Below are 25,180 nucleotides of genomic sequence, written 5' to 3'. Positions count from 1 at the left end.
AATGATACACTTAATCTGATTTTCAGAAACATTTTCCTGATCAATGAAAAAATTAGAGTTGATGGAACTAGAAAATTGAAGCATAATGCTGTTCCTTCCATATTTTCTTATGCGCCATCTAAAAAATCTAAATAGGTTCCTCCAATAAGAATCCCACTTCCTTCACACCTTGCAATTTTCACTGGCGCCGACTGCAAATGCGCATTCATTTAGCAAACGCCTTTGTGCCCAGTCATTCGGTGGCAACTTTGAAGATAGTTATTGTTATGGCAGAAATAATGTGACTACGATAAGACGCGCGCGACTGATGCTCGTTGCAGTTACCGTTGCCTTCCAGGCAGGAAATCGCTAGGTGTGACCATTGTTTTAGGAAAATGTGACAAGTCGCTCACTCCCACTTACATATTGTATAACTTATTTTTCTTTTTATAACAGTTGAAGCCTTTTCCAGCACAAAATGTTCTCGGCGGTCTGGGCAGCCATCCACAGGATCGAACGTTTGTAATTGAAATATGGAATATTCAAACAAATTAAAAAATTGCGCTAGGTAAAAAATTATGCAATTTACACGACAAATTTTTTCTTAAGAGTTTTTCTTTGGTAAAGATAAACTTTTGTAAGTTATAAAAAAAAATTATTTTATTCTTTAAACATTTATTCCGGATAATAGTTACTTTTTAATTATTTCACGTTAATATAATAAAAATACAAAAGAACAAATTCCCAAATATCATAACAAAATTTATTTTTTTTGAAAATAGCCCAAAAACCTCAGTCTGTATAGTTAAAAAAAAAAAAAATTCAAACACAAACGGTAAAAAATATTCCAGATGGCGCTAATGCAAAGGTGTTTGATGTTTCGTAAGGAGCGTATCAGTTTATATCGTTGCATATAACGTTACGTGCTATTGTATATATTTATATACATTAAAAAATGTCGAAGAGGGAAGAGCAATTAGAAGACAGCGACGACGAATACATCGATAAAGATTACCTGAATTGTAAAAGATTTAAAAATTCCTTGGATAGTGATGAAGAAGACGATGAAGAGAAATGCAAGAAGGAAGATGTCCTTGATCCTGATGAATTAGAAGGTGAATTTTATTATTATTATTTTATACTTCTGTTGAAATTTAAGTAATAAATTATTGAAATATTTTACAAATCAATTATTTAATTACCGTACAATGTACAGTACCTATTATACAATAATACAATGCAGACTATATGTACATTTCACATGTAAGATACTTTGACTCCAGGCTTTGAAACATAAATTATGTACTTTGATTTGACCATACTTTCGAAATGGAACCGCTAAACATTCTCAGGTAAATAAATTGATTGATTTGTTAATGCCAGGCATTAAGGCTACTTGTCGTGCCACATTTTTGCCTGCTATGAGCGAGCGTAAAGAGGTGATAACGTTTTATGCTCTCTGTTTATTGCTCTCGTCTGCATGGTCGTAATAAATGAGAATAAGAAACAGAGAGCGTGAAACGTTGTCGCCTCTTCTCGCCATGTATTTTTGCTCGCTCGCATCTGCATAATTGTATCCTAACGTGTAATGGCCAACGTGGCCATGGACGGAAAATGACGCTTTGTTCTGCATTAATCAAAATAAAGTATGAAATTTTGGATTGGATCAGATTTCCTACAGGAAATGTGGTATGTCGGAAAGTCCTGTAATTGATTATACTTGTTTTGTCTGGGCTCTGAATAATAGCGAAGTTGAAGCTGAAGTTTTAAATGTGAAACATGTACGTTAGACGTTCGGCGTCGCTTTCCTGTAAGTCTAGAAGTTTGACAATGGCGTTTGGAAAGTCAGTGGAATCGTGCTTGACATTCCAAACGCCGTTGTCAAACTTCTAGGCTTACAGGAAAGTGGCACAGAACGTCCAACATACACATTTTCGTGTTTAAAAGTTTGGCCTCAACCTCGCTAATAACTGCTGCTTTTTTTAATGCTTGAAATTCATAAAGATTATGACATTTTTTTTTGTAATATGTTATTTTTTTGGAATCACACTACAACAAGGCAAGAATAATGATTAAAAATTAATTATTGTTTCTCACTGTATATATTCTGTGAGCAGCAGTTGTATTTGATTGTATAATTTAAATTTAAAAGAAATATAAAGCGGTTTTTTAAAATCTTAGTCTGTATTAATTAGACACATATACACGAGGGCTTATAATTCTTGTTCACTGGTGTGATATTACAAAATCTTTAATAATTATTTAAAATAAGGTGTGGCTCTTTTCGACAATATATTATACAGAACACTTAAAATGCATTTTGGACTCAATACTACCCCCTTTAGTAATTTTATGAACACTAATTGAAGAGAAACATATTGAGTTCAAAATGCATTTTAAGTGTTTTGTATAATATATTGTCAAAAAGAGCTGTACTTTATTGTAAATAATCATTAAAGATTTTGTAATATCACACCAGTGAACGAGAATTATAAGCCCTCATGTACCAATGTATGTGTCTAATTGATATAGACAAAAATTAAAACAACATTAAGGGCTAAATTGAAATATAAAGCTGTAAAATTAAACTTATTTAAGTTAATGCAATTATATTTTCAGCAATACTTTAATGCTAGAATTAATTTTGAATAAAGTGTAATTTAAGGAATTACACACTAAGTTGATAGCAATATATATTTGTAAAATATATCCCGGTTTTGATCAGATAACTCTACAGTAAATTAGGAATGTTGGAATATTTTAAAAAATAATCCTAAATTTAAAATTTCTATTTTGGCAATTTAAAGTCGATAAAATATTTTTTGTATAATTGCGGATGAATAGGTGGACGTTTATATAGTCCTATAATGCAAATATGTTACGATTAATGAATACCATTAATGTGTAATGAGTAAATGATGCTAAATAGTAAATACTGAGAGTGCAAGTATATCTGCCTGTTATTTAAAGGTAACAACTTTGCATAACATAAATTTTTATGTTTATGTTGTGATATTTTTGAACTGCTATGTGAATGTCTTCGCTTAATATAAAGTTGCATTTTTGTTAAATTCAAAAATTATTATTATATAATTTTGCTTACGCCTTACAAAGGGTATTGTATGGCCTTGGTGTAGTAAATTACAATGTGCATTTTAGTGATACGATGATTTATGTCTTGTTTCTTATATGTTTCTTATAAGAATTGGTTTTAATTATGAGTTGTCTTGCACTTTTTAAATATGAATGTCAATAAGTATGTAGCCTATAAAATACAAAATGGGAACAAATAACTCCATGTGATCACTTTAGAAAGAAATACTTGAAATTATTGAAGGGGTCACAATTATTTAACTAAATATATTTAGAGATTGGGAGTTTATGCAGTTCTGTTATTAGCTTGCAGCCAAATAACACTCTATACATGAAGCGTGCAATACCATAATGTTGTAAATGCCAAAAAACAAATGTTACAGGAGAGGTAGAAAACACTTTTTCTAGTGAATGAATTCATTTCAATTTTACAATAAAATGGTAAAAAACTCACTAGGTTACAAATTCTCTGGAATATCAAAATGATGTAAATATAGCCTGTAATGTTTTAGGTGCCAAATGTTAGGTGACTTGCAGTTTGGTGCTTTAAATGGTTTCACATAAATTCAACTTCAAACTATAGCCATTTATGGTGCCACTATCACCACAATATTTTTTTGCAGAAGAAAACATTGCGTTTAGAACTTGATTCTTCAATAAAACGTATTTAGAGAAAACTGGCATTTACAACATTATAGCATTGCATGCTTCACATATTGTTATTGCCAGAAATCAGCATCCAGAAATTTATACAACACTGAGAAAACTGGAAAATTCAGATGCAGAGAGTTAAAGATTATTTGGTAAGGCTTTTAGCTTATTAATCTCCACACAAGATTGCAAACTTTTTATATATGAAACTCCTTCCATCTCTTGATGCCTCATCTTCAATATATTGTAGCTGTTTCCTACTATATAACGTTTTAAAAGATATAGCAAAACCTTAGTCCTTTATCTCCATATTTAAAACTAAAAAGTAATATTATACCCATTTGTTCTGTTTCATTTAGCATATATTTGCCGATACCATTTTAATTAAAGACAAAAACATTTCAATTAAATTTCATTTTGATATTTATGTATTTTATTTTTCATTTACATTTCCTGTAGTAATGCTGGCAAACAGAAATTTCAACCTTTTCACTTATATCAGTATTAATTATTGATTATGAAAATTGAAATATCTTTATTAGAAACTCGAGGGGTATATATATTACCCAGAAAGGATCAGTGTTAAAGATGCAGAGTCCATATCCTGAACGTGGAAAACTTTCTATGACATGATATAGACATTACCTGCATTGTGTATCTTTAAATTAATTTAAAAATTTACAAAATTAAGCATTAATTTGTATTCATTCTAAATTGCATATTCATTTTTTAAATTTTTGTTTGTTTAAAAATTCCTAAACATTATTCCTTTTCTTAATATCTGAGGAAGGCAAACTAAAATGGCCAAAAACATTTTTAGGTTTTTACATTGAACTATAAAAAAGACATGGCTATGCTCTGATCTTCCAGTTCCAGTTATATTTTTATATTGATTAAACTGCTTTCGAAATATGTTGTTTTTGAACAAATAATAATATAGTTTTGAATGTTTTATTAATAATGCCTGAATAAACAGTTTTAATTAAAGTGTACGTGTAGTCTATTTTTGGTATTATTAAAATTATTATTCAATATGTGATAGTTCTATACAACAATATCTTGTTTTTTTAAGAATTAATTTGCCTAAATTTTTAATTATCAAGGAATTGAAGCTTTTATGTATTGATTATACTTAATTTCAGGACAAGAAGATGCTACTATTGATTATGATGAAGGAATTAAGATTACTCCCTTTAATATGACTGAAGAATTAGAAGAAGGATATTTTGATAAGGAAGGAACTTTTATTTTTAAAAAAGAGAACCAGATTAGAGACAATTGGCTAGATAATATCGACTGGGTAAAGGTAAGCAGACAATAAATTTATTAAATTTTGTAGCATTGTACAATGAAAGTTACCTTGTTCTGTATAATGTTAATGATGTAAACTAATTCTTCATACAGATACATACATTTTTTTAAAAATATTAAAACTTGATTAAAAAGAAAGAAATAACCATTGTTTTTTTACATCTCTAACCACATTTAATCAGAGACAAAGTCAATATAAAGGTGTTTATACATTAACATTTATTATTACTATGCATTTTGGGTGTATTTTTATCTTTTTTACACTCCTCTTCATGAAATACAAAACTAAAAAGGAAAAACATAAAAATAGTAATGAAAGAATACAATATTTAAACAATTCATATCATACAAACTGATCTTTTTTGCAAAAAACACAAAAGAAGTCAGTGGCATAGTGAGGGGGATGCAAGAGGATGTATCATGGCGCCACTTGCAGAGGAGCACCCAAATGGTCTCCAAGACAAACTATATGTGTTTCTGGAAGGGGTGCCAATAAAGTGTCGTGCCCCAGGTGCCAGTTATGTTCGCTACGCCACTGAAAGAAGTTTGTTTATACATTTTCCATAATCCACAAACCATTGTTCCACCAACATTGGTCTGCACTTCTTGTGCACTTCTTGAATCCTACTACATCCATCCACATGCCCTCTATTTCTATCCCATTATTTAAATTAAATAGTATAATGCCCACTTACAATTGTTACATGTTCTTTAAATCTTTGCAAGTACAAATCTTTTTTTTTTATAAATTACTTTAACATTATTTTTTATCAATTACACATCGAAATTGATTACAATGTTTGCGTGGCGATTGATTATTTTTTAGTCTAATTGCAGCTTCATGTTCTTGGACTCTAACCCAGAGCTGTCTTCCTGTTTCATCTATGTGAATAACTGGATCTTTATATGTACATTTTAACTGTTATACTATCTAACTTTTCTTTATTTTTAATTTTATTTTTTAAATCAGCCACTAACACTTCCATATTTTTTAGACATTTTTATATTTTTCATATACACTTTTAATATAAAAGAATGACATATATATATTATTTTCTTTTTTATTTTTAATCATAAATTTAATTTTTGTATACTCCAATATCCATTTTTTTATTAATCTATAGTAGTAGTCATTTAATAAAAATTTGCTTATTAACTCATTATCTTAAAGTTTTAATATTTTTAAAAAGATATAATTAAATATATCAATGGGGTAGTTTACATAAGTCTAAGTACAATTTATTCAAATATATATGTCTTTGATTTTGAACAAGCTTTCGATACTTGTCGTACAAGTTATTACAGATGTAACTATATTAAATTATGATAAAATACATCCTAACTTAAATATTTGCAGCTTTCAATATAGATAGCAACTTGAAAATGATTTCTTTTAATAGAATTTCAATGACAGATTAAATTAAAGGCATAGTTAGCATTCAGAGTATATTACAAATTAATTACAAAATCTTCATTTTTGGAAAATGTTATATATCCTTTCACAGAATGAAGAATGAAGTAGATTATAAGTATGTTAAATGGCATACAAAAGATATCTGTAAGATGTACATGTCTAAAAATGTTCATAAGAGTCTTGTTTTTAGTTTCTAAAACATTCTTTTTTTATTATAAGAAAAATGTATAATGATAGTTGGGGAAAAAATGATATTAGACACAAGATCATGTTATTAATCAAACACATGGTTTCCTTTCCATCTTTATTGTGTTTGATTAATAACACGATCTTGTGTCTAATACTCAACAAATAGTAAAGCACGGTTTCAGAAAACAAAGAAAAAATGATATTTTTAAAATGAAGAGAGTTGTGTTAAAATGCATTTTTTAAACATTTTTAAATTAAATAATCCAGTTGTTTTTTATATATGTTTAGAAATGTTTTGTTCAGAAAATTCATAGTTTTAAAATATTTTTTATACTTTTTTATTTTAAATAATCATTGTAAAATATAAGAGATGACTTGCTAATTTACAATTGCAATTCATTCTTTATTACAGTAAGTTACGCATAATAAGTGCATTAAAATTGTTGTAATCAGTATAGAAATTCTTACTACTATTAAAATTGAAAAATTATAAAATTATGAGAAAAATGTTTAACTTTGATATTGTTTTGTAAATAAAATTTTGTTCTAAATTAAACATAATACCATGCTTGAATTTTGGGTCAACTAATCATAGAAATAGTTAAATATTAATATTTTGATATATTTGGAATTCATTAAATAATTGTAGGAATCATTCTATACCTACAGAAATACTTGCACAATATATTAAAATTTTTTCTTATCAATTATACATTTTACAAATATACAAAATGCATTTGTGAAAAATTTATATACTAATTTTCATTTTTTATAAATAAATAAATAAATATAAAAAGTTTTATATGAAACAACATTGTTTACATGTGATCTAGGAAAAGGTTTCTTATAAATTAAATATTATCTTTATCACTTGTATGGTCCCTTGCCATATTCATATTTCATTTTAAAAATCTGTCAGTCTGGTAAATCTAGATTTGTTATCATTTAGCTTTGATTGTTTAACAATAAAAAATGAATATTTGGTCAAAAAATAACTTGATTGTTTTAAAGTCAAATGCTTGCCATGATTTTTCTAACAGACAAAATCTGTTTGAATTTTTTGACAGGTGGGAACCAAGAGTTGGAATCTTGCTTAGATGTAATATAATGTATCCAAATTTTGTCCCCAGTTCTCTAAAAAATTTCCATCATCACAGATCACAGCAAATTTTGCAAAATGAGTACCATTCAATGTGCCTTATGGTTTTCATTGAGCTGGTGTGGAACCCAATATGCACATTGTTTTTGGTATCTAAGAACTTTCTGACCAATTCTATGGATCTTTGACAACTTCCATATTTTAACCTTCATTCATTCTGTAACATTTCTTCCACACATTTGCTGTTCTGTGACGTTTTTGGCTTCCCACTTCTTTCTTGATCTTGCAAGCATGCGTCCATCTTTATATTGAGAACACCATACTGTGATCTGTTTTGCAATAATGCATTTTCTCCATAAATTTCAGCAATTATGAATTTCTGTAGGAGACAATTGTTTAGTATAGAGAAAATGAATTACACAATTCTATTTTTGTGTAGCCAGAAATAGGCAGTGCCAGTTTTAAACACTTGGACTTCATATAAAGTAAAAAAAAAAATTATTTTATTTTTGTTTTATATTTATACTGAAGTGTAATTATATATTTTATTATTCATTCAATTATTTTTCTTTTAAAAGTGTCAGCACATTTAATTAAATTAATATGATTTTATATTTAATCTATAATTTATGTTCATATAATATAAGTGATAATTTTAAAAAATTCTAGATTAAAGTCAAAGATAATGAAGAAGAAGAAACATCAGATCAAGAAGAGGAGCCATTCGATAAAATAGAAATATATTCAGAAATGTTAAAATTGATGAAACCGGGAGAAACAGTAAGGAAAGCCATTTGCAGATTGGGTGGTGGTAAATCGTCGTATACAACGGCATCGAATAAATGGAAAAGAAAAAAACACGAAGACAACTCGGACGATGATAGAGAAAGCCAAAACAAAGAAGAACTTTTGCAACTTACGAGTCTTGCAAATAAAATCCTTTTAACTGGAGAAATGGACATATATGAACAGTTATACGAAAGATTAAATTTTCTTATTAAAGAAAGTAAAAATGAAATGAGGACTGATACGTCGTACGAAACAAATAATAGCGAAACACTCGATATGTTTTCCGAGAGTGTCGATGATAAAATGTTTTCGGTTGCTGATAATGTGAAACATGATAAACCATTGAATGAAAATGATGCCGATGATACTCCGTTGAATAAAGGTAAGAAGTTTTATATTATGAATTTTCAGTATTAGTGAAAAATTGATTTAATGTAGTAGAATTCATGTTTCTAAGTATATATTTATCCTAAAATATACTTAGTCTTATATTAATCATTTTCAGTCATTTTAATTATGGTAAATCTTTGAATAATTATTTAAGTCAGTTTGATTTTCTGAAATATTTATGTATTTCAGTTGAAAATTATTTCAATATATAACTTAACAAAATATGAATCATGTCAGAAACTTTATCCAAGAAATCTGAATATAAACATATTTGGATTCTTATTATTATTATCCTCACTTTAATCCTTTTTAATTACATTAATTTTTCTCACAGCAAAATTATCCAGGTTTAATGATGTATGATTTTTATTGTGGTATGTTTTAAATTTTACATATGCATTTCAGGCTAATGTACTGTCTTAGCCTGTCTTCAGTGCTGTTTAAAAAAACCAACATTACAATAAATCATGATATACTAAATAATGTAAATTGCAATAACATAGTTACTTACAAATGATAGAATTACAATTCAAAATCACTGGTACACAACCTTAAGACATGAAGTATAAGTAAAATACACTTTGTATGTTATTCTGTCAAATTATCAAACATAGTAGTTTATAAAAAAACAAAACTTAAAACCAAATTTATATATATATAAACCAAACATCTAAAATATTCTAAGTAAAATAATCCTAATTTATTGGTTTACCTTTTAAATAAACCACTGTAAATTATTACATTCATGTTAAGGAATAGATATAAGTGAACAGCTAGTAATAACTTGTTTTCCACCAAAATACAAAAAAGGAAAAAGGATGTTAACTATTATAATCCAGTCAGAGTATGAGTTAAAGTGTACTGCAAGTGCTATTTGTATCCTGTTAAATCATCAAATGCTTAAAAATTCATTTTACAGTAACTATTTACTAATTTTACATCCACTAAAAACAATATTAGTATTCATATATATATATAGTACATTATTCTGATTTATGCACTTTTAATTTTTTTTGTTTTCTTTCTCTCTCTCTCTAATATATCCGTGCTTGATACTATTTGGAATCTTTTATTTTTGTTTTTTATCATATTAAATATATTTCTGCCAATATTTATTCTTGTTCTCTTTTGTACTGGCAGAAATAATATTTTCTTACATATTTATTTGCTTTATCTCAATATTATAACTTGTTCTTATTTTTTATCTTCCAGAAAAATTCTACAGCATGTAAATTTGGAATTTTAATATTATAGATTTGTTGAAAACTATGTTACTATTTTTTTTCATTATATATAATAGTGTTAATGTATATTGATGTATGATGTATATGATTATATATATAAACACAGGTTAACATTTATAAAACAATAATGTTCTTACTAGTTTGTTCAACCACATGTTAAACCATAAATGTTTGTAGTATAGCACTATAATTTAAACAAAACCTACACTCAGCCGACCAAACTATATCCATTAAACTCAACTGGTGATATGCCCTCTATTATTTCATACCATTTGTTGTCAATATTTATACCATCCAAGATGTTTATAATTTCATCTTTGGAGTATTTTTTAATTTCTATGTGCTAGTAATGTTCAAAATAACACCAGTCGGATTGACAAAACACAATGTTTATATTGACGAGACAAACATACAAAATAAATACAAAATAACATTTACAACTAGGTATCCACAATACACTAAGTTACAACCGACTATGTTCCGTACAAGTTTGGAAGGAAGAACACCTTACGACCTCCGCTAACAGACTTAGTACTCGCAACACCTCTGAGTCAGGAAAAGTTTGTGATAGTCCAATGGGAGTCCACTTACACCAGGTTTCAGCAAGGTCCCAAAGAGAGATAGATAGAACTCCTTTTCCCGCCGAAAACTGCTTCTTATATAGTAGCCGACGTTTAAATTCTCCGCCAATCAGCTTCGGTGTCTTCATAAAGTCCGGCCAACGGCCAACGGCCATTCTGCGACAGCCAATCGTCGATTCCAACCACAATGGCTTTCCCAACAGATCTTCTCTAATGGTTCTTCCGTAACGGCTATGATTTTGAATTACGAAAGTTTCTGTTATCTTACAAATAGCGGGAATCGCTCACCTGGGCGATTCCATCCACTACAGTGCTCCTTAAATTTATGTTTATAAATATCTTTTTCCATGTGTAGAATCTTAATTTTATTTCTATTAATTCGACAGTTATTTAAATTTGAATGCTCATACCATGGTGATTGAATATACTTGAGACATATTGCCGCTTCATGTCCTTTAACTCTTTTTTCTAATATCTGGCTTGTTTCTCCAATATAGAATTTTGGTTTAGCACAAGTATATTCTATCCTGTAAACAGTGCATTCTTTTTCAAGATCATGTTATCATTATCTTTGATTTGTCAAAGATGGGGCCAAACATGTATTATTCTGTAAGAATAGCATTACATTTTTCAGACATATTCTTAATGTATGGAAACAAATGATATCTTTTATCTCATTTATATTGTTTAGTATTATATCTATTATCTATGTATTGTTTGTGCCATTTAATTAACTTTAATTTTGGATAATCATTCAACGTAAATTTTATATCCAGATTTTTAAATTCTTTTTTTCTATCTTTAACAATAAACATTCTAATATACAGTTGAACCTTGGTTAATGAACTTAATCTGTTCTGGGACTCTATTCATTAACTGAAGCAATTTTTCATATAGAAATTAATGCAAATGCAATTTATCCATTCTATCCTCCAGAATTTTTGTAATTTTATTTGTAAAATGGGTTTTCTTTGATGAAAATAGGAAAATGCAGTATCTATTATCACAGCAACAAATATGTAAACTTTATTTAATAAAATAGCTCTGTACGTGCCGTTTTTTGTTGTAGTTAGTGACAGAGAAGTGGAAATGTATGGAGCTTAATGCTTGGAAGGGAAATCCCTTCCATAAAAATATTGAGTAGCACTGTATCGGGAGATCCTTCAAGTCGAGGTCTCTTTTGATAAGGAACAAGAAAGTGGTCAAAAGTTGATTGTCTTACTCTTTTAATCAAAATTTTTCTAAAATGTGATATCACATTGTCATTCATTAAATTAATGACCCTATTAGACACAACTTTGTTAGGATGGTGCTTCTCAATAAATTCCTGCACATCATTCCATTTTCTGCAAATTTCCTTGATCTCAGCACTGATGATCCCTAACCTTCTCTTCTTCTTTTAAGACTTTCACCTGTTCTTCCTGCAAGGCAACCAGCTCTTCTGTGGTTAGTTCATTTTGATGTTCATTTATCTACTCCATGTCTGCATCATCTACCTCTAATTTTGACACAAAAAAACCATTATGTTCGTTATCTGAATTTTGTCCGTTATCAGAGACAAAATTTTTGCAAAATAAAAGTTCATTAACCAAGGTTCCACTGTATATATTTTTTAATTCCATAATATATTCATTCCTTTTCAATTTGAATGTAAGAAAACTTTGCAAGCCGAATTTGCAAAACAAAAAAAACCTTCCAAAAACAACATTGGTGGGAATCCTGAAGAAAACAGGAAATTAAGAAACTTTTTCTTGGATTTCCGTCACGGCTGTCTCGAAAAAGCCAGAGAAACTCGCTGTACAAAGATGTTGATGATGCTCTGGTACACGTTGGCTAAAGCAAATTTGTTCGTCAAATCTTCCTGTTTCAGGACCGATACTGAAACAAAAGGCAATGGAAATTGCTAGGGTACTTGGAGTAGAAACCAACTTTAGTGCCAGTCAGAGAGGTACATTGCACTACTGTATTTTTCTAATTGTAATTTTGTGATTTTTTTTCAACTTCGCTTTAGTCATCATATCGGATAACTTGACCATTTCCATTCCCCTTGGGGTGTTGACTTATGCAGACTCGACCATAATTACTATTATATGCAAATTTAATTGTATAAACCAATCTTCAATTTGTAATTCTAAACTTAGTAGTCTATCTGAATTTATTTATTCTATTAATTACATCATCTACGTTTCTTACAGCAAATTGTGAATATTCTATTTCCATTAATTGTTTTATATATTGTTCTAAATTATATAATATTGAAAATCAACAATTGGTCTATAGTTTTCTCCCTCCTTATGGGTTTTCAACCTGATATTCAATTTAGGTGTTCTATTATTTTTAAACTTAAGTATAAACTTCCTATCTTGATCACTAAATAATTATTGTTATATAGTTCAATTTTTTCAATTTCACAATATGGATCTTTATTCAATCTATATACAGTATATAAAATTACATGTGCTCACTGACTAACTGATTGATTCATCATTGCCCAGAACAGAGGTGAAATTTGGTACACAGTTAGGGTACATCATGAAAATGAACACTAAGAAGGGATTTTTCAAAATCCCCCCCCCGCGAGGGAGAGAATTAAGGATTACACCGTACTATTTTAAATGCAGTTTTTTGCAGAAAGTCGAATATGTTTTTAGACCCATCTAAAAATTCTCTAATTAGTCTTGGAAGCCAGGTGAACCTAATTTTTGCACCCAGTAAAAACGGGCAAGATCTGCTATAGTCTAATAATCTTAATTTTCGCTCAGGCAACACCGGGCTCATCTGCTAGTTGTATATATTTATTGTTTTATCTATTAGACTCTAGTTATATACTATAACTAAAGCTACTTAGCTTTGTCAGCCCTAATAACTTCTATTTTTAATAATGCCTTTCTGTTGGTTGTTTAAAACAAGAATTTAAAAAGAAAATTTATCATTTATAGTTTTTTATTGTCTTCTTTTTTGATAAAAGTATTAAAGATGTATTAATTAAACAACTATGATATCAATTGACATGTGACTAAACAGTAAATTATGTTCTCCTCCCAATGCTAAGAAATTCCAGATATATTTAGGTATCACTAGTAGTTAAAAATAACTAGATGAATAGATTATGTTAGATTTATTATCTTTTGGATGTGGATATGAAAAAATCTTATTTAATTTTAGTGCTTTCTTATATTTATAATTATTCAATATTATCCTACAAAAGGGTTATAACTAAAGGAAAATTACTTAATAGAAATTCTTAAACTGATATAAAAATTGTTTAGATTTAAACATGTTAAATTACTCCAAGATTTAATTATTTTCCTCTCAATTTTCCATACCGCACATCTAGGAATAACATTTTTTAACACATTAAAATTAAAACAATCGATAATGTTTTTTGAGGGAAGAGGCCATGCTTAAGTATTTCCACTTGTTTCGCCATCTTTATCCAATATCTTCTAATACATGTATGATTTTTATTGTGTCATGTTTTAAATTTACATCATTAAACCTGGATAATGTTTGCTGTGAGAAAAATCAACCTGATTGAAGATGATAATATTAATATTGACACAGCACGCCAATAAGTAAGAAAATATTACTGTGGACGATGCCATACAAGTACAGTCAAACCTGTTTTTATGCGGTGGATAGGGACCGCATAAAAAAAAATCGCACGAAACTTCACGAGTAGCTATAAAAAATAGTTAGGTCTGCAGTCGATAGGGACTGCATAAAAAAGTCTCACATAGAAAATAACTCAAAATTGTACGAAATAAGTGCTGACATCTGTTGTCAATAAATTCTGACTGCATCGTCTCGTCTATCGTCTGTTTTACATATTTTTGTCCAGGTGGTGTTTTGTTGACTTAAAAAATAAATTATTTCATTTTTCGCATATTCATGCACTAATATTACTATAATAAGTCAACGTGAGACATGACAAATCGCACGAGACTAGTCGCCAACTATACCGCATAAAAACAGGTTTGACTGTATATTCAAAATTAAAGTATATATGGAGTGTATGTTATCAGTATTAGAGATTCAATACATTACAAATAGATGAAATTTTTGATCTGATTGGCTATGGCATATGATTTATATTCAGCCAATCATACAAGTCTAACTTCACACTCCAGCAAACTGAAAGTGCCATCATTCTCTTGCTTTCAAAATTTAATTTCAAATACATTTTGACAGAAGTTATATATTTATAGTTTTTTGGCACAAAGACAATCCTATTCCAGACTTTAACGAAACTAAATGACCACCATTATTATAGTCCTTTTTTAATTTTAATAATGAAAATTCTTATTTAGGAAGAAACTTTGGCTATGCATAAAACAGATCTTTGTTTTATTTAACATTTGTACCGATTTACATGTAACTTAAAATTGTCACACCACTTTTTTCCATCATAAAAGAAAAATAGAAATGGCAGCACCAGGAATCGACAAATTGCCACAAAATTTTTGAATAAGTGGGGGGCAAATTCCCCTACTATCTTTATTTGTTTTCATGATAATTATACATTTAACATTGTATTAAATTTCTTTTATAAATTTGTTTATAATTTGCACTGTGTAACAGTTTCGGATTTGGTAGCCCTAATCCTAAATGACAAACAATACGCAGACATGTTTTCTGGGACTTCTCCTTCCCATAATCGTATCCCTCAAACAAGAGCAGCATTTCTACTTAAACATTCAACAGGATTCTACAGGTATTCTTGTTCAAATTTTCATTTCAAAGCTGTTTTGAAACATTCTTCATTGTTTCATAAATGTATTTTCAATAAAGATAGAATATCAAAAGTTAAAAGTGAGAATGATTTTTGATTTCGTTAATATCTTTAAAGATTTAATATTCAAAATATCAGATTCTGTGAGATGCTTCATGTAATATGTAATTTTACTTTCCTGGATGCCACAATTTCTCAATGTTATATATAATAATCAATCAAAAGATGACCCCAAGATTTTTACATTTCTCAATATTTTGGGTTTTTTTTCTACATGTATAGATATTTGTGTGGGGGCCATGATTTTGTTCTTCTACTTTAATAAATCTTGTGGGGAGGTTTGATGGTTAGAGGTCAAGGAGTGGAGTGATAAAGGGAGGTCGCAGTGCGTGAGGTTGGGTTGTTTTATAAATTAATTTCAAATATTAATTGGGAAGAGAAGAAACAAATGTTTTTGATCTTCAAATGATCAAAAACATTTGTTTCTTCTCTTCCCAATTCCAGTTTTTGATAACTTTCTGTATTCAGAAGTGATTGACCATTCAATCACTTATTATTACTAAAATCTTGCAGAAAGAAGTCACGGGATTAATTTTACTACATTTTTTCTGTACTACTGCATTTTATAAATAGCAGACACTCAATACCCGTGCAACAGTATTCATTACAGAGAATATTTTTTAATTCAGTAAACCAGTTCATTCTGAAATCAAGAAAAGAATGATCTTATTTGTAATAGTAACATTCATTTTAACCATAGGAACACAAAAAAAAAAAAAATGGTTGACTGCTAATGTTTGTCTCTTCTCCACCTAAAAAATATAATGAAGTCAATTTTGTTTCCTATGGCTAAAAAAGACACCAGTTCATTTGCAATTGTCGTCATCACGATAGTTTAAAATTTCTTTTTTTTAAGACTAGTTAGCAAGTTTGGATTTTGATGATTTGTAAACTTACAAATATTAGATTAAAAATTTACTGCATAACATGATATTTAACATTATTGTTATTGTATGATGAAATTACAGTAACATTAAAAGCAGTTTATGGTTCCATATAATTGTAAAGACTAACTAAATATTTATTGTTTGGATCACTCACTGCACATACTGTATATTAAATAGTTTAAATTCTGTGTTTGCATCTAAGATTATTAAGTACAAAGTTAATTTACATTAAATCATATGCTCATTAAAAAGTTCAGATAAACTAAGACAATTTTGAACAAAGATTCAGGGAGCCAAGATATGGGACACCACCTTTATGCATAAAAAAATCAATCCTTTGTTTAATTCCAGCAAAATAATTTAATTTGCATCTTAAATATTATTAAGTATTTTAATCATAAAACGTTTTGCCTTGCTTAGATTTCCCGTCATACACATGCAAAAATAATTTAGAAAATAGTGCTTCAAATGTGTTGCCAGTTTTGGTAGCAAGTTCAGAAAGGAGTTTTTTATAAGTTTTAATGTACTGTACATTCAAGAATGGCTCACTAGTTTAGCAATAAACTGCATCAATTATTACATTTTAAATACATGCCTAATAACTGTATAGAAAGATATCATATAGAGTATGTATACAAATGTACTAGTGTTAATCAATAAAAAGTATTTAATGTTCATTATGATAAATATCTACATGTGGTTGTTACATTTTGTGAGATCATACACAATGTATAGAGGTGTTATGCATAAATTTTATAAATACTGCATTATTTTAAAATACCCAAAACGTAGATGCAATAGGTTATTCCACAACCATAACAATAAACCTCACTTACTTTTCTGGCAGACCACCATATGCGTTACAAACATTTTCGAGAAGCCTGCTTCGGGTTGTTTTCTCGTGCAAACTTCGTCGTCAATTCGAATCTTTCAAATTCCGCATCAATCTAAAAAATTCTCATAAATTATCATGTATAATGCAAGTCGGATATCATTCTTCAACCCACATTTGCAACAGGTGTAACATTTGTATTTAATTATAGTCTTGCTGGTGTCTTCCATTGATCTAGTCAATAAGTTGTAATAATAATCTATTTTATTATTATTGTCTTAAAATATAATTTGTCAGTTGTTATTTATAACATTTTATAATTTTGATAGATGATGAAGTGATGTGGGAATTTAAGTGGGAAAACGAAGAAAATGCTGCAATTTACGGTCCCCATCCGTCGTCGGAAATGCTGCGTTGGGTGGAAGAAGGATACTTCGAAAAGGGAGTCTGGGTGAGAAAAGTGGGACAAAATTCAGATTTCTACAACTCGCAGAGGATCGACTTCGACTTGTACGTCTAAAACGGCATGTACATTTTGTAAATTATGCAGACGAAATTTACATCGAAGCGTTCGACAAAACCTTAAATCGGGAAAACTTCTGGCGTATTCCTTGTTTACAATAAAAAACTTTTTTAAATGTTTAAAAATCATTTAATTTATCTTAATCATAAAACGTTTTGTTTGTCAAATAATTTGCGTTGATAATTTCATATATAAATATCAGAAAAATCATTTACAGAGATGAACTGAACATTTTTGTATTCTGATAACTAAATACTCTCCTGTACTATTTTATGTGAACTGATTAAAAGAAAATGATGAAATACTTTATAATATTTTTGTTGATTCTTGTTAGAGAATTATGCATTGACTAAAACAGTTAAATGGAACAAAATTTTGACACTATTCCATTTTATCACCCTATGCAATATATGTCACGAATCTACTGCAATGGGAAACTGGGGTAAAAAAAACCACAGGGATTTTTTGTGGATGGTCTATTCGACGTGTCGAGCTTCGACTTCACTATAGGCTTGGCCAAACTCGCAACGGATATGATTGATCTGTGACGGCATGCAGTAATGACAATATTTTACTACATTGACTTACTTGACTGTGTGGTGTCATCTATCCAAAAGTTTTGGTTATCATGGGCCTTCAAAAAATCACTTCCTTGTCCATGCAAACATGTACAGTTTTTTCTTTATTGTCCCATGTATTATGCAGCTATTTTCTATCCTGGCATCATCAAAAATGACAACATGGAAGTTTCTCTCGAATGCTGCAAGAGATAGTCACAATGTCAGAGATGTTTTGCAGAATGCACATCATTACGTCATTCATAACCGACAGTCGTTATGACCTTAAACCCTTGTCTCTGTAAGATAGCCAGGGGTGCCGTGACCTTTGACGATTTAAATGTTTTTGCAGGATTATTTCGTGCCCGAAAAATACAGAAAAATCACTTTAATGTCCCGAGAAACACCTCGGCCCTTCCTCTCGTTTATTACCAGCCGAACTTGTTTCACATCAGCCAATACTATTGCAAATTTCGAAGTGCTCCCTATGGTAGCCCGGTCAAGGACATTACTCTATAAACAACATGACATTTAAATTTTGCACGTACAGAGAAGACTCATTACAGGATTTTTCCGAATTGTCAAATTTGAGAAATGGCAATTACTATTAAAAAAAAAAAAAAAAAAAAAATCAGTGGAAAATTGCTACCTTGCACATGCAGCCATGTTTAAAAGAACCTCTTAGTGTCTCAGAGTAAAGACCAAAAATATAACTTAATATGAAATATTTAGTTGGATAAGTATAAAATATACTTACATATAATTAAATATTTATTTAATATAATGTTTTATTTCTACTTTATTAGTGCCTAGAGAGAGAAAACATTACTCTCTATTGATAATGCAAACTAACTGGGAATTTTTGATCCCAGTTAGTTTGACTTGTCAATAATCCAGTTAGACTTGGATTATTGACAGTGAATTGTATTTACAGAATTATATTGTCTTTTCTAGAGATGTTAGATTCTTACTTAAAATGTAATAAACTATTCCCATTTTTCTTGTTCACAATTCAGTAACCCATTCAATTGACAGAAATCAAAGTGGAGTCACTTTTCCACAACCTATTTCAGTGTTGAAACATTCCCATCTTTGACGACAATTGTAAAACTCAAAAAATAAACAAAAGATAAACTTATTTAGAAAAAATATTTTTCCTAAATAAGTTCTCAAATAATTTATTTACGTCGAATGAAATTATTCACATTGGATATGTCATAAGAATTTTTGTTCCGATTATTTACATTACAGCTGGAATGTTGGGTTGTTCTGTTCTTTCTAAATTCTTTCCTTGCGGCTAAAAAATTTTAAAAGATTTATAAATAAGGCATTAACGTGAAACGAAATCAAATATTTAGTGTCGTACCATAATATGTATGTGGCTTGGCAACATTTCTTGCATCAGGTCGTCTAATGCCACTGCGTTGGAGTTGCCGGGATTCAAAATTAACCTCAGTCGTGGTAACGGCACGTAACCCGATATTAAAGGATACAGATTGTAAGATAGCTTGTAGACGCTCTTTGGTAGTATTCGGAAGTGCAGCTGTAGAATAATAATGACATATGAGATGAGGATTTACTGAAAATTACAAATAGATGATAATTTCTGGATCTAAAAAAAAATTTATTTTTCAGTAGAATACAGGTAGCCCTCAGTTTACACTGATTCACAGTAACGCCATTGCAAAATTTGCCATTTTGCAGCGTACTTCCCCGATTTTCCTTATGCTAGACCAGCGTTTCTCAAAGTGGGCGATAACGCCCCCTTGTGGGCGGTGAGTAAATCTAGGGGGGGTTGGAGGCAGGGTACTGAACGGTGATCAAAGGTAAAAGTTCCCTTTCCTCTGTCAAACAGATAAGAGGAAACATTGCATTTAATGGTTTCCAGATGTCGAGAACAATGTACGGTAAGGGCACAAAGTGTGAGATTCATAGAAAAGTTTTCCTAAGAATATTTCCAATCCTCTCTCACACGGGGGCGTTGGGTATAACTTTATGGAACAAAGGGAGCGGTGGATCAAAAAAGTTTGAGAATCACTGTGCTAGACTGATTTTCGTTTCAGTGTTGACGTATATACTGAGCCACAACATTGTACATTTGTTAAAACAGACTTTTATTGAATAATTTATTTTCTCTGTTTAATATTATTGAGTATGTATACATTTGCATTAAATTAATATTAAAATACTAAATGTTTAGGTACCCAGGAGTAAAGTTATTAAACCTAATAGTCCAATAAATGGCATCCGAATCCAGAGCACCAATGAATGCGAATAGTTCGTATCCCGTATCAGTTTGTTCAGGAAAACACCTTATGACGCAGTAGCACTTCCGGCAATCACAAACTATCATTAGTGAGTCTGTAGCTCTATGTCGGGTTAGGGTATCATTTCAACTATGGAAAGTTTGACATATGAACTTTGTGAGTTAAACAACGATTGGGAGTGAAGTGCAAATGAAAAAAGGAGCCATCATCACATCCATTCAACCATATTCCGAAATTCTTAATGAAAGAAAACAAAAATCTAAACAATTAATTAAAGATGGCTACTTTTTTCCGAAAAATGTATGAGATTCGAAACTTTGAAATATCATTTGTTTTTCTTAAGATTTTTTAATAAAAACATTTCACTTTATTTTACCATAAAATACATTTAAAAAAATTAAATTTATAATATATGTATTTTGTATTATATTGTATTAATAAACAAAATTATTTGCTTGTTTTTCATTTATGTAGAACCTAACCCCCTATGGGTTCATTTTATGCCGATTCGATTTGTGCCGGCTTTTGTAGGAACGGAACTGTGGCGTAAACCAAGTGCTACCTGTACATTTAATAGAATCAAGATATTTGACAGTATTAAGAAACTAGTTAATCGATAATTGATTGTAAAAGGTTTAAAGTTACATTATAGTACTATAGAACCCCAATTATCCAAGATAATATAGACCAATACCACCTTGGATAACCAAAAGCGTAGATAGATGGCCATTTCGAATCTTGGTTAATTGGAATTGATTCTTCTGTATACTTTATCATTTTAATAATTATTATTTGATATTTATTAAGATTTCACAATATGTAAGTATATATAAAGTGTCACACTGCAACTTCCGGCCGTGCAGACAACTGCAATCACAATAGCCACAAGTTTTACATGTGCATCAGTGGCCATAGACTTATGACATAGCCATATTGTAAAATTTTATTGGTCAATTTGTAACTAGTAATGGTTAAGTGGTATAAGTTATGATCACAATCGACGACATGCAATTAGAAAAATGAAGCAAACAAAACCTTCTTTTATATCTCAACAAGAAAAGACAATAAAAATTAGAGCTTTTCTCTTCGTTGTGAAGAAATTTCTCAGGGATTTATGATTCAAACTTGGTGATTCAATTTGCCACCACTTTAAATAGGATGATAAACATGGAGACATTCATTCATTGGCTGTGCACTTGAAATTAGTGAAATGTTGGTTGTTCGCACTAATTTCAATTGCAAACAAACATTTTGTTTTTAGTTGCAGGTATATTTGCATAGCGTTTGGAGGACTCGTTACAGTTGCTTGCATTGCTAAAAACACAAAAGTGTTGACTGCGGCTTAATGCTTATAAACTTTATAAATTGAAGCAGTTATCAATTTTATTAATCTTTCAATGATATATTCTCTGTTCTATTTCTATGTATAGTAACATTTCAAGCAATTATTTAATATTCTGCAAGAAATTTAGTTATTACTTTATCATATAAATAACATAATTTCAAGTAACTTGATTTATTTACTGTATTCTGCATTGAATTTCAAGTTACGTGAGTAGCAAAACAAACGTGTCAATGATGGCATACTATTACTAACTTGTTTAGTAAATGGTCTTATTAAACAAGTTTGTACTGCAAGGTAACTTCAATGTTAAAAAGTAATTTTAAACCAAGTTTCTATACATATGTATGGATTATTTATTAAAATTTAATTGGTTTTCTTCCTTTAAGTCAGTGGGGTGCCACAACAACACTTTGGAAATGCCATGAGATGGATTGATGGAATGAGGCAATGCAACACTTGGGTGATCTGCCGATGAGTGTGTGCCACCCGAGAGAACTCTCTATGAGAAACTGGTCCCCACTTAGGTGTTAAGATATGTGAAGAAAACCCAGAAACTTCACATGGCTAGCCTGTTGAACATGAATTTGTGATTAAGTACAACTTGTAAGGTCTCATTTTTGTTTTGTTTAGTGGCGGCACCATTGTCGCCGCAGATCACCATGTTTGAATGTCGATATCACTGACTGTTCTCGCCGGTAAGCTTAAAATATTAAATTACCTACATATTAGTTGTGTTATGTTTGTTTCTTTGTCTTCAACATTCACTCGCATCATATCACAACCTTATACAGTGTTTAGCAGTTTTATTCACTCAGCGACTGGTGGACCCAGTGTCACAAAATATAGTACTAAGCTGCACAACAACACTAATGTGTATTACTGAAACTGCAGTAACCCGACATTCATAAAGTAGGGACTGCCACTATTAGAAAAAGCTTAAAAACATTGCTTTAACTACCACAGAAGAATAAATATATTAGAATTGTTGAACAATGAAATGAAATTAAGTTACCTGCTTATTTCCTGCATACATGAAGGCATCGCTGCTATCTACAAATAATTCTATGTCTTGAACGGTCACGGTACGATTATGCAGATTATACGAAATGGTTAATGGAGTACGTAACCATCCGTGAGCGGGAGCTTCAAATTGAAGGAATAGAGGTGTACTCTGTACGGTAACACTGGGAAGATTTAAGATTGTTTCTACAAATGGAGTTTCGGCAAGAGGTGAACATCTGAAATGATTAAAACATAATAAATATACTGTAAATTAATTATAATTAAAAACAATTCCAGATCTTAAATTGATAATGTAAGCATCTTTAAATTATTTACTCATTTAACATTCATTCTTTTTTAATAAAGATGACATTTGGTTTGTTGCATATTTTAGACTACTAATTTTCTACTGGTTAATAAAATGCAGATAAAACATGAATAAAAACAATTATAGTAGTACCTCATATTTTGAATGCTAAATTCAACAGAAATTCACTTCAGAGTTCAAACAATGTGTGACAATGCGCAAAGCGCCCCCTATGCTTCAGCACCGTGGGACCGAAGGGTTGACATTGTGTCAGTGACGACTGCAATGACTAATTCGTCAGGACTGACACCACTGTGTCTTCTAGGTAGACACAGAAACCTAAGTGGTCATTGTAGGCTACCGGATTTGGAATGGAGGCAGAAGTAGAGATCTCAGGAATGAGTACACTCAACTATTTATCACAAAAATAACATACCCATTTATTATAGATCAACGATTTACAGGTGGTACAAAGAGACTTAACTAAGAGAGATTGGACATAGGTTAGAATACGTAGTCACACGAGCCTTAACCACAAGAGAGAGTTTACATTATCTTCATGTGAGGATAAGTACCTTTCTGACATAGAAGTCCGGGTGATGTTAAGTTCTTTAGAGTTCGTTTGTTTGGTGTACCAGACCATTCCCTTAGGCTTTTGGTAGGATAGTTCAGTAGGTAGGTTGATTCAGCGATTGGCGGCGGCGAGTGGTGACACACACACGTGACCAAAAATAGCTGGAAGACCTCCCTTGACTCATCAACTCCTCCTTTTTATTAGGGGGTCTCTCCTGGGTTTTTTCCATTGCCTTTTTTGGATGTTTTACAATAATTATCCAATAGATAAATTTCTGCTGTATGACACACATGAGGAAGCTGTGTCATCTCCAAAAGGAAGTGAATCTGCCGAAGAATATGTTCCTCTCCTCTTGGTGTCTGTTTCACCCGATTTTGTAAAATTATTACATTTACAAAATTAATATGTTTATTAGAATTATACAATTAGTTTGCTTTATTAATTAATTATATAAAGTATAAAATCGGGATCGTCACAAATGCATTGTAAGCAAGCATTACAATGCTTCAAAGTTTAAACTGCACATGCAATGCAAAATTGTGCTTGAAGCATAAACACAATTTGTTGTGCACCTAAGTTGTCTCTTACATTACACTCATTTGTTTTTTATGTTTTTTCACTTTATTTTTGGTATGTTTAGTTATATATATTGTATGCAATTTATCAATTTTTAACAATTTCTTTCCACAATTTTTCTTTGTTGACAGCTTTTGGGAACCCCCATACATTTGTATCCTTTAGTTCAAAATTTCACAAATGGAACTTTTTAAACCATATTTGACATGATGGAAGTTTAGGAGCATCTTCCCCATACACACTATGAATTTTTTCCATTTGTAATGTTAAATCTTTTCTGAAACTCAAAGCATAATATGCCTGATATGATTTTATCTGAAGATATTTCAAGTTGATTTTATTCAAACAAAATATGAAATAAAAAGTTTAAAATAAGCTACTAAACAAAGAATATAATCTCATACTAGCAATAATGTGTTAAATTTCACAACTGTCAGCTATTTTTAAGACATTAACACCATTTTCGTTTTATTATACAGTATTTACATATTTTTTTCATGTTTTAATTCATTATTTAGGGTGTTGGTTTTGTTATTTTTTCCTTACATTGTGTGTATTTGCTTTTTAAGTTTATTGAAATGGTATCATTCGTGGAATGAATTCACTTTCAATTATTTCTGATGGGAAAAATTGATTCAGACTTCAAACAATTTGGAGTTCAAACACCCTCCTGGAATGAATAAATTCAAAGTACAAGGCACCACTGTATTTATTGTGTGGAACCAACAAAAAAAAATTCATTTATATTACTTTAATATTAACTTATGATTTTAAATTT

General features: G+C 30.1%; 2 protein-coding genes across 5 annotated transcripts in view; one reads left to right on the top strand and one right to left on the bottom strand.

The window, feature by feature from the left end:
• The first annotated feature begins 820 nt into the window (after positions 1-820).
• holn1 (CD2 antigen cytoplasmic tail-binding protein 2 homolog holn1) lies at positions 821-18,086 on the top strand. The gene is made up of 4 exons (XM_067268796.1): positions 821-1,094; positions 4,866-5,029; positions 8,406-8,907; positions 17,581-18,086. Exons 1-4 carry the CDS (start codon positions 935-937, stop codon positions 17,769-17,771), a joined length of 1,017 nt encoding a protein of 338 aa, XP_067124897.1. The 5' UTR covers positions 821-934; the 3' UTR covers positions 17,772-18,086.
• Positions 18,087-19,493: 1,407 nt separating this feature from the next.
• The window catches only part of gry (trafficking protein particle complex subunit 11 gry), a 46,933-nt gene continuing 41,246 nt past the window's right edge, over positions 19,494-25,180 (bottom strand). For all 4 annotated transcript variants that reach the window (XM_067268792.1, XM_067268794.1, XM_067268795.1 and 1 more), the window contains 3 exons: positions 22,956-23,181; positions 19,698-19,874; positions 19,494-19,628 (listed from right to left, as the gene is read on the bottom strand). In XM_067268792.1, coding sequence (XP_067124893.1) covers positions 19,572-19,628; positions 19,698-19,874; positions 22,956-23,181 — 460 coding nt within the window. In that variant the 3' untranslated portion in view covers positions 19,494-19,571. The remainder of the gene's footprint in view (positions 19,629-19,697; positions 19,875-22,955; positions 23,182-25,180) is intronic.

This window comes from Centruroides vittatus, unplaced genomic scaffold (genome assembly GCF_030686945.1).
Source record: "Centruroides vittatus isolate TY-2023 unplaced genomic scaffold, ASM3068694v2 contig_337, whole genome shotgun sequence".
In the NCBI taxonomy this organism is placed as follows: domain Eukaryota; kingdom Metazoa; phylum Arthropoda; class Arachnida; order Scorpiones; family Buthidae; genus Centruroides; species Centruroides vittatus.
The sequence above is the reverse complement of the archived record's forward strand: the minus strand, read 5'-3'. Positions and strand labels throughout refer to the sequence as shown.

What these genes read in the sequence shown, in the direction of transcription:
- holn1 (XM_067268796.1), top strand. Translation starts at nt 935, where the DNA reads ATGTCGAAGAGGGAAGAGCAATTAGAAGACAGCGACGACGAATACATC. An exon ending in TGATCCTGATGAATTAGAAG is followed by an intron (nt 1,095 to 4,865) that starts GTGAATTTTATT and finishes ACTTAATTTCAG; the next exon opens with GACAAGAAGATGCTACTATT. An exon ending in TGATACTCCGTTGAATAAAG is followed by an intron (nt 8,908 to 17,580) that starts GTAAGAAGTTTT and finishes TAATTTTGATAG; the next exon opens with ATGATGAAGTGATGTGGGAA.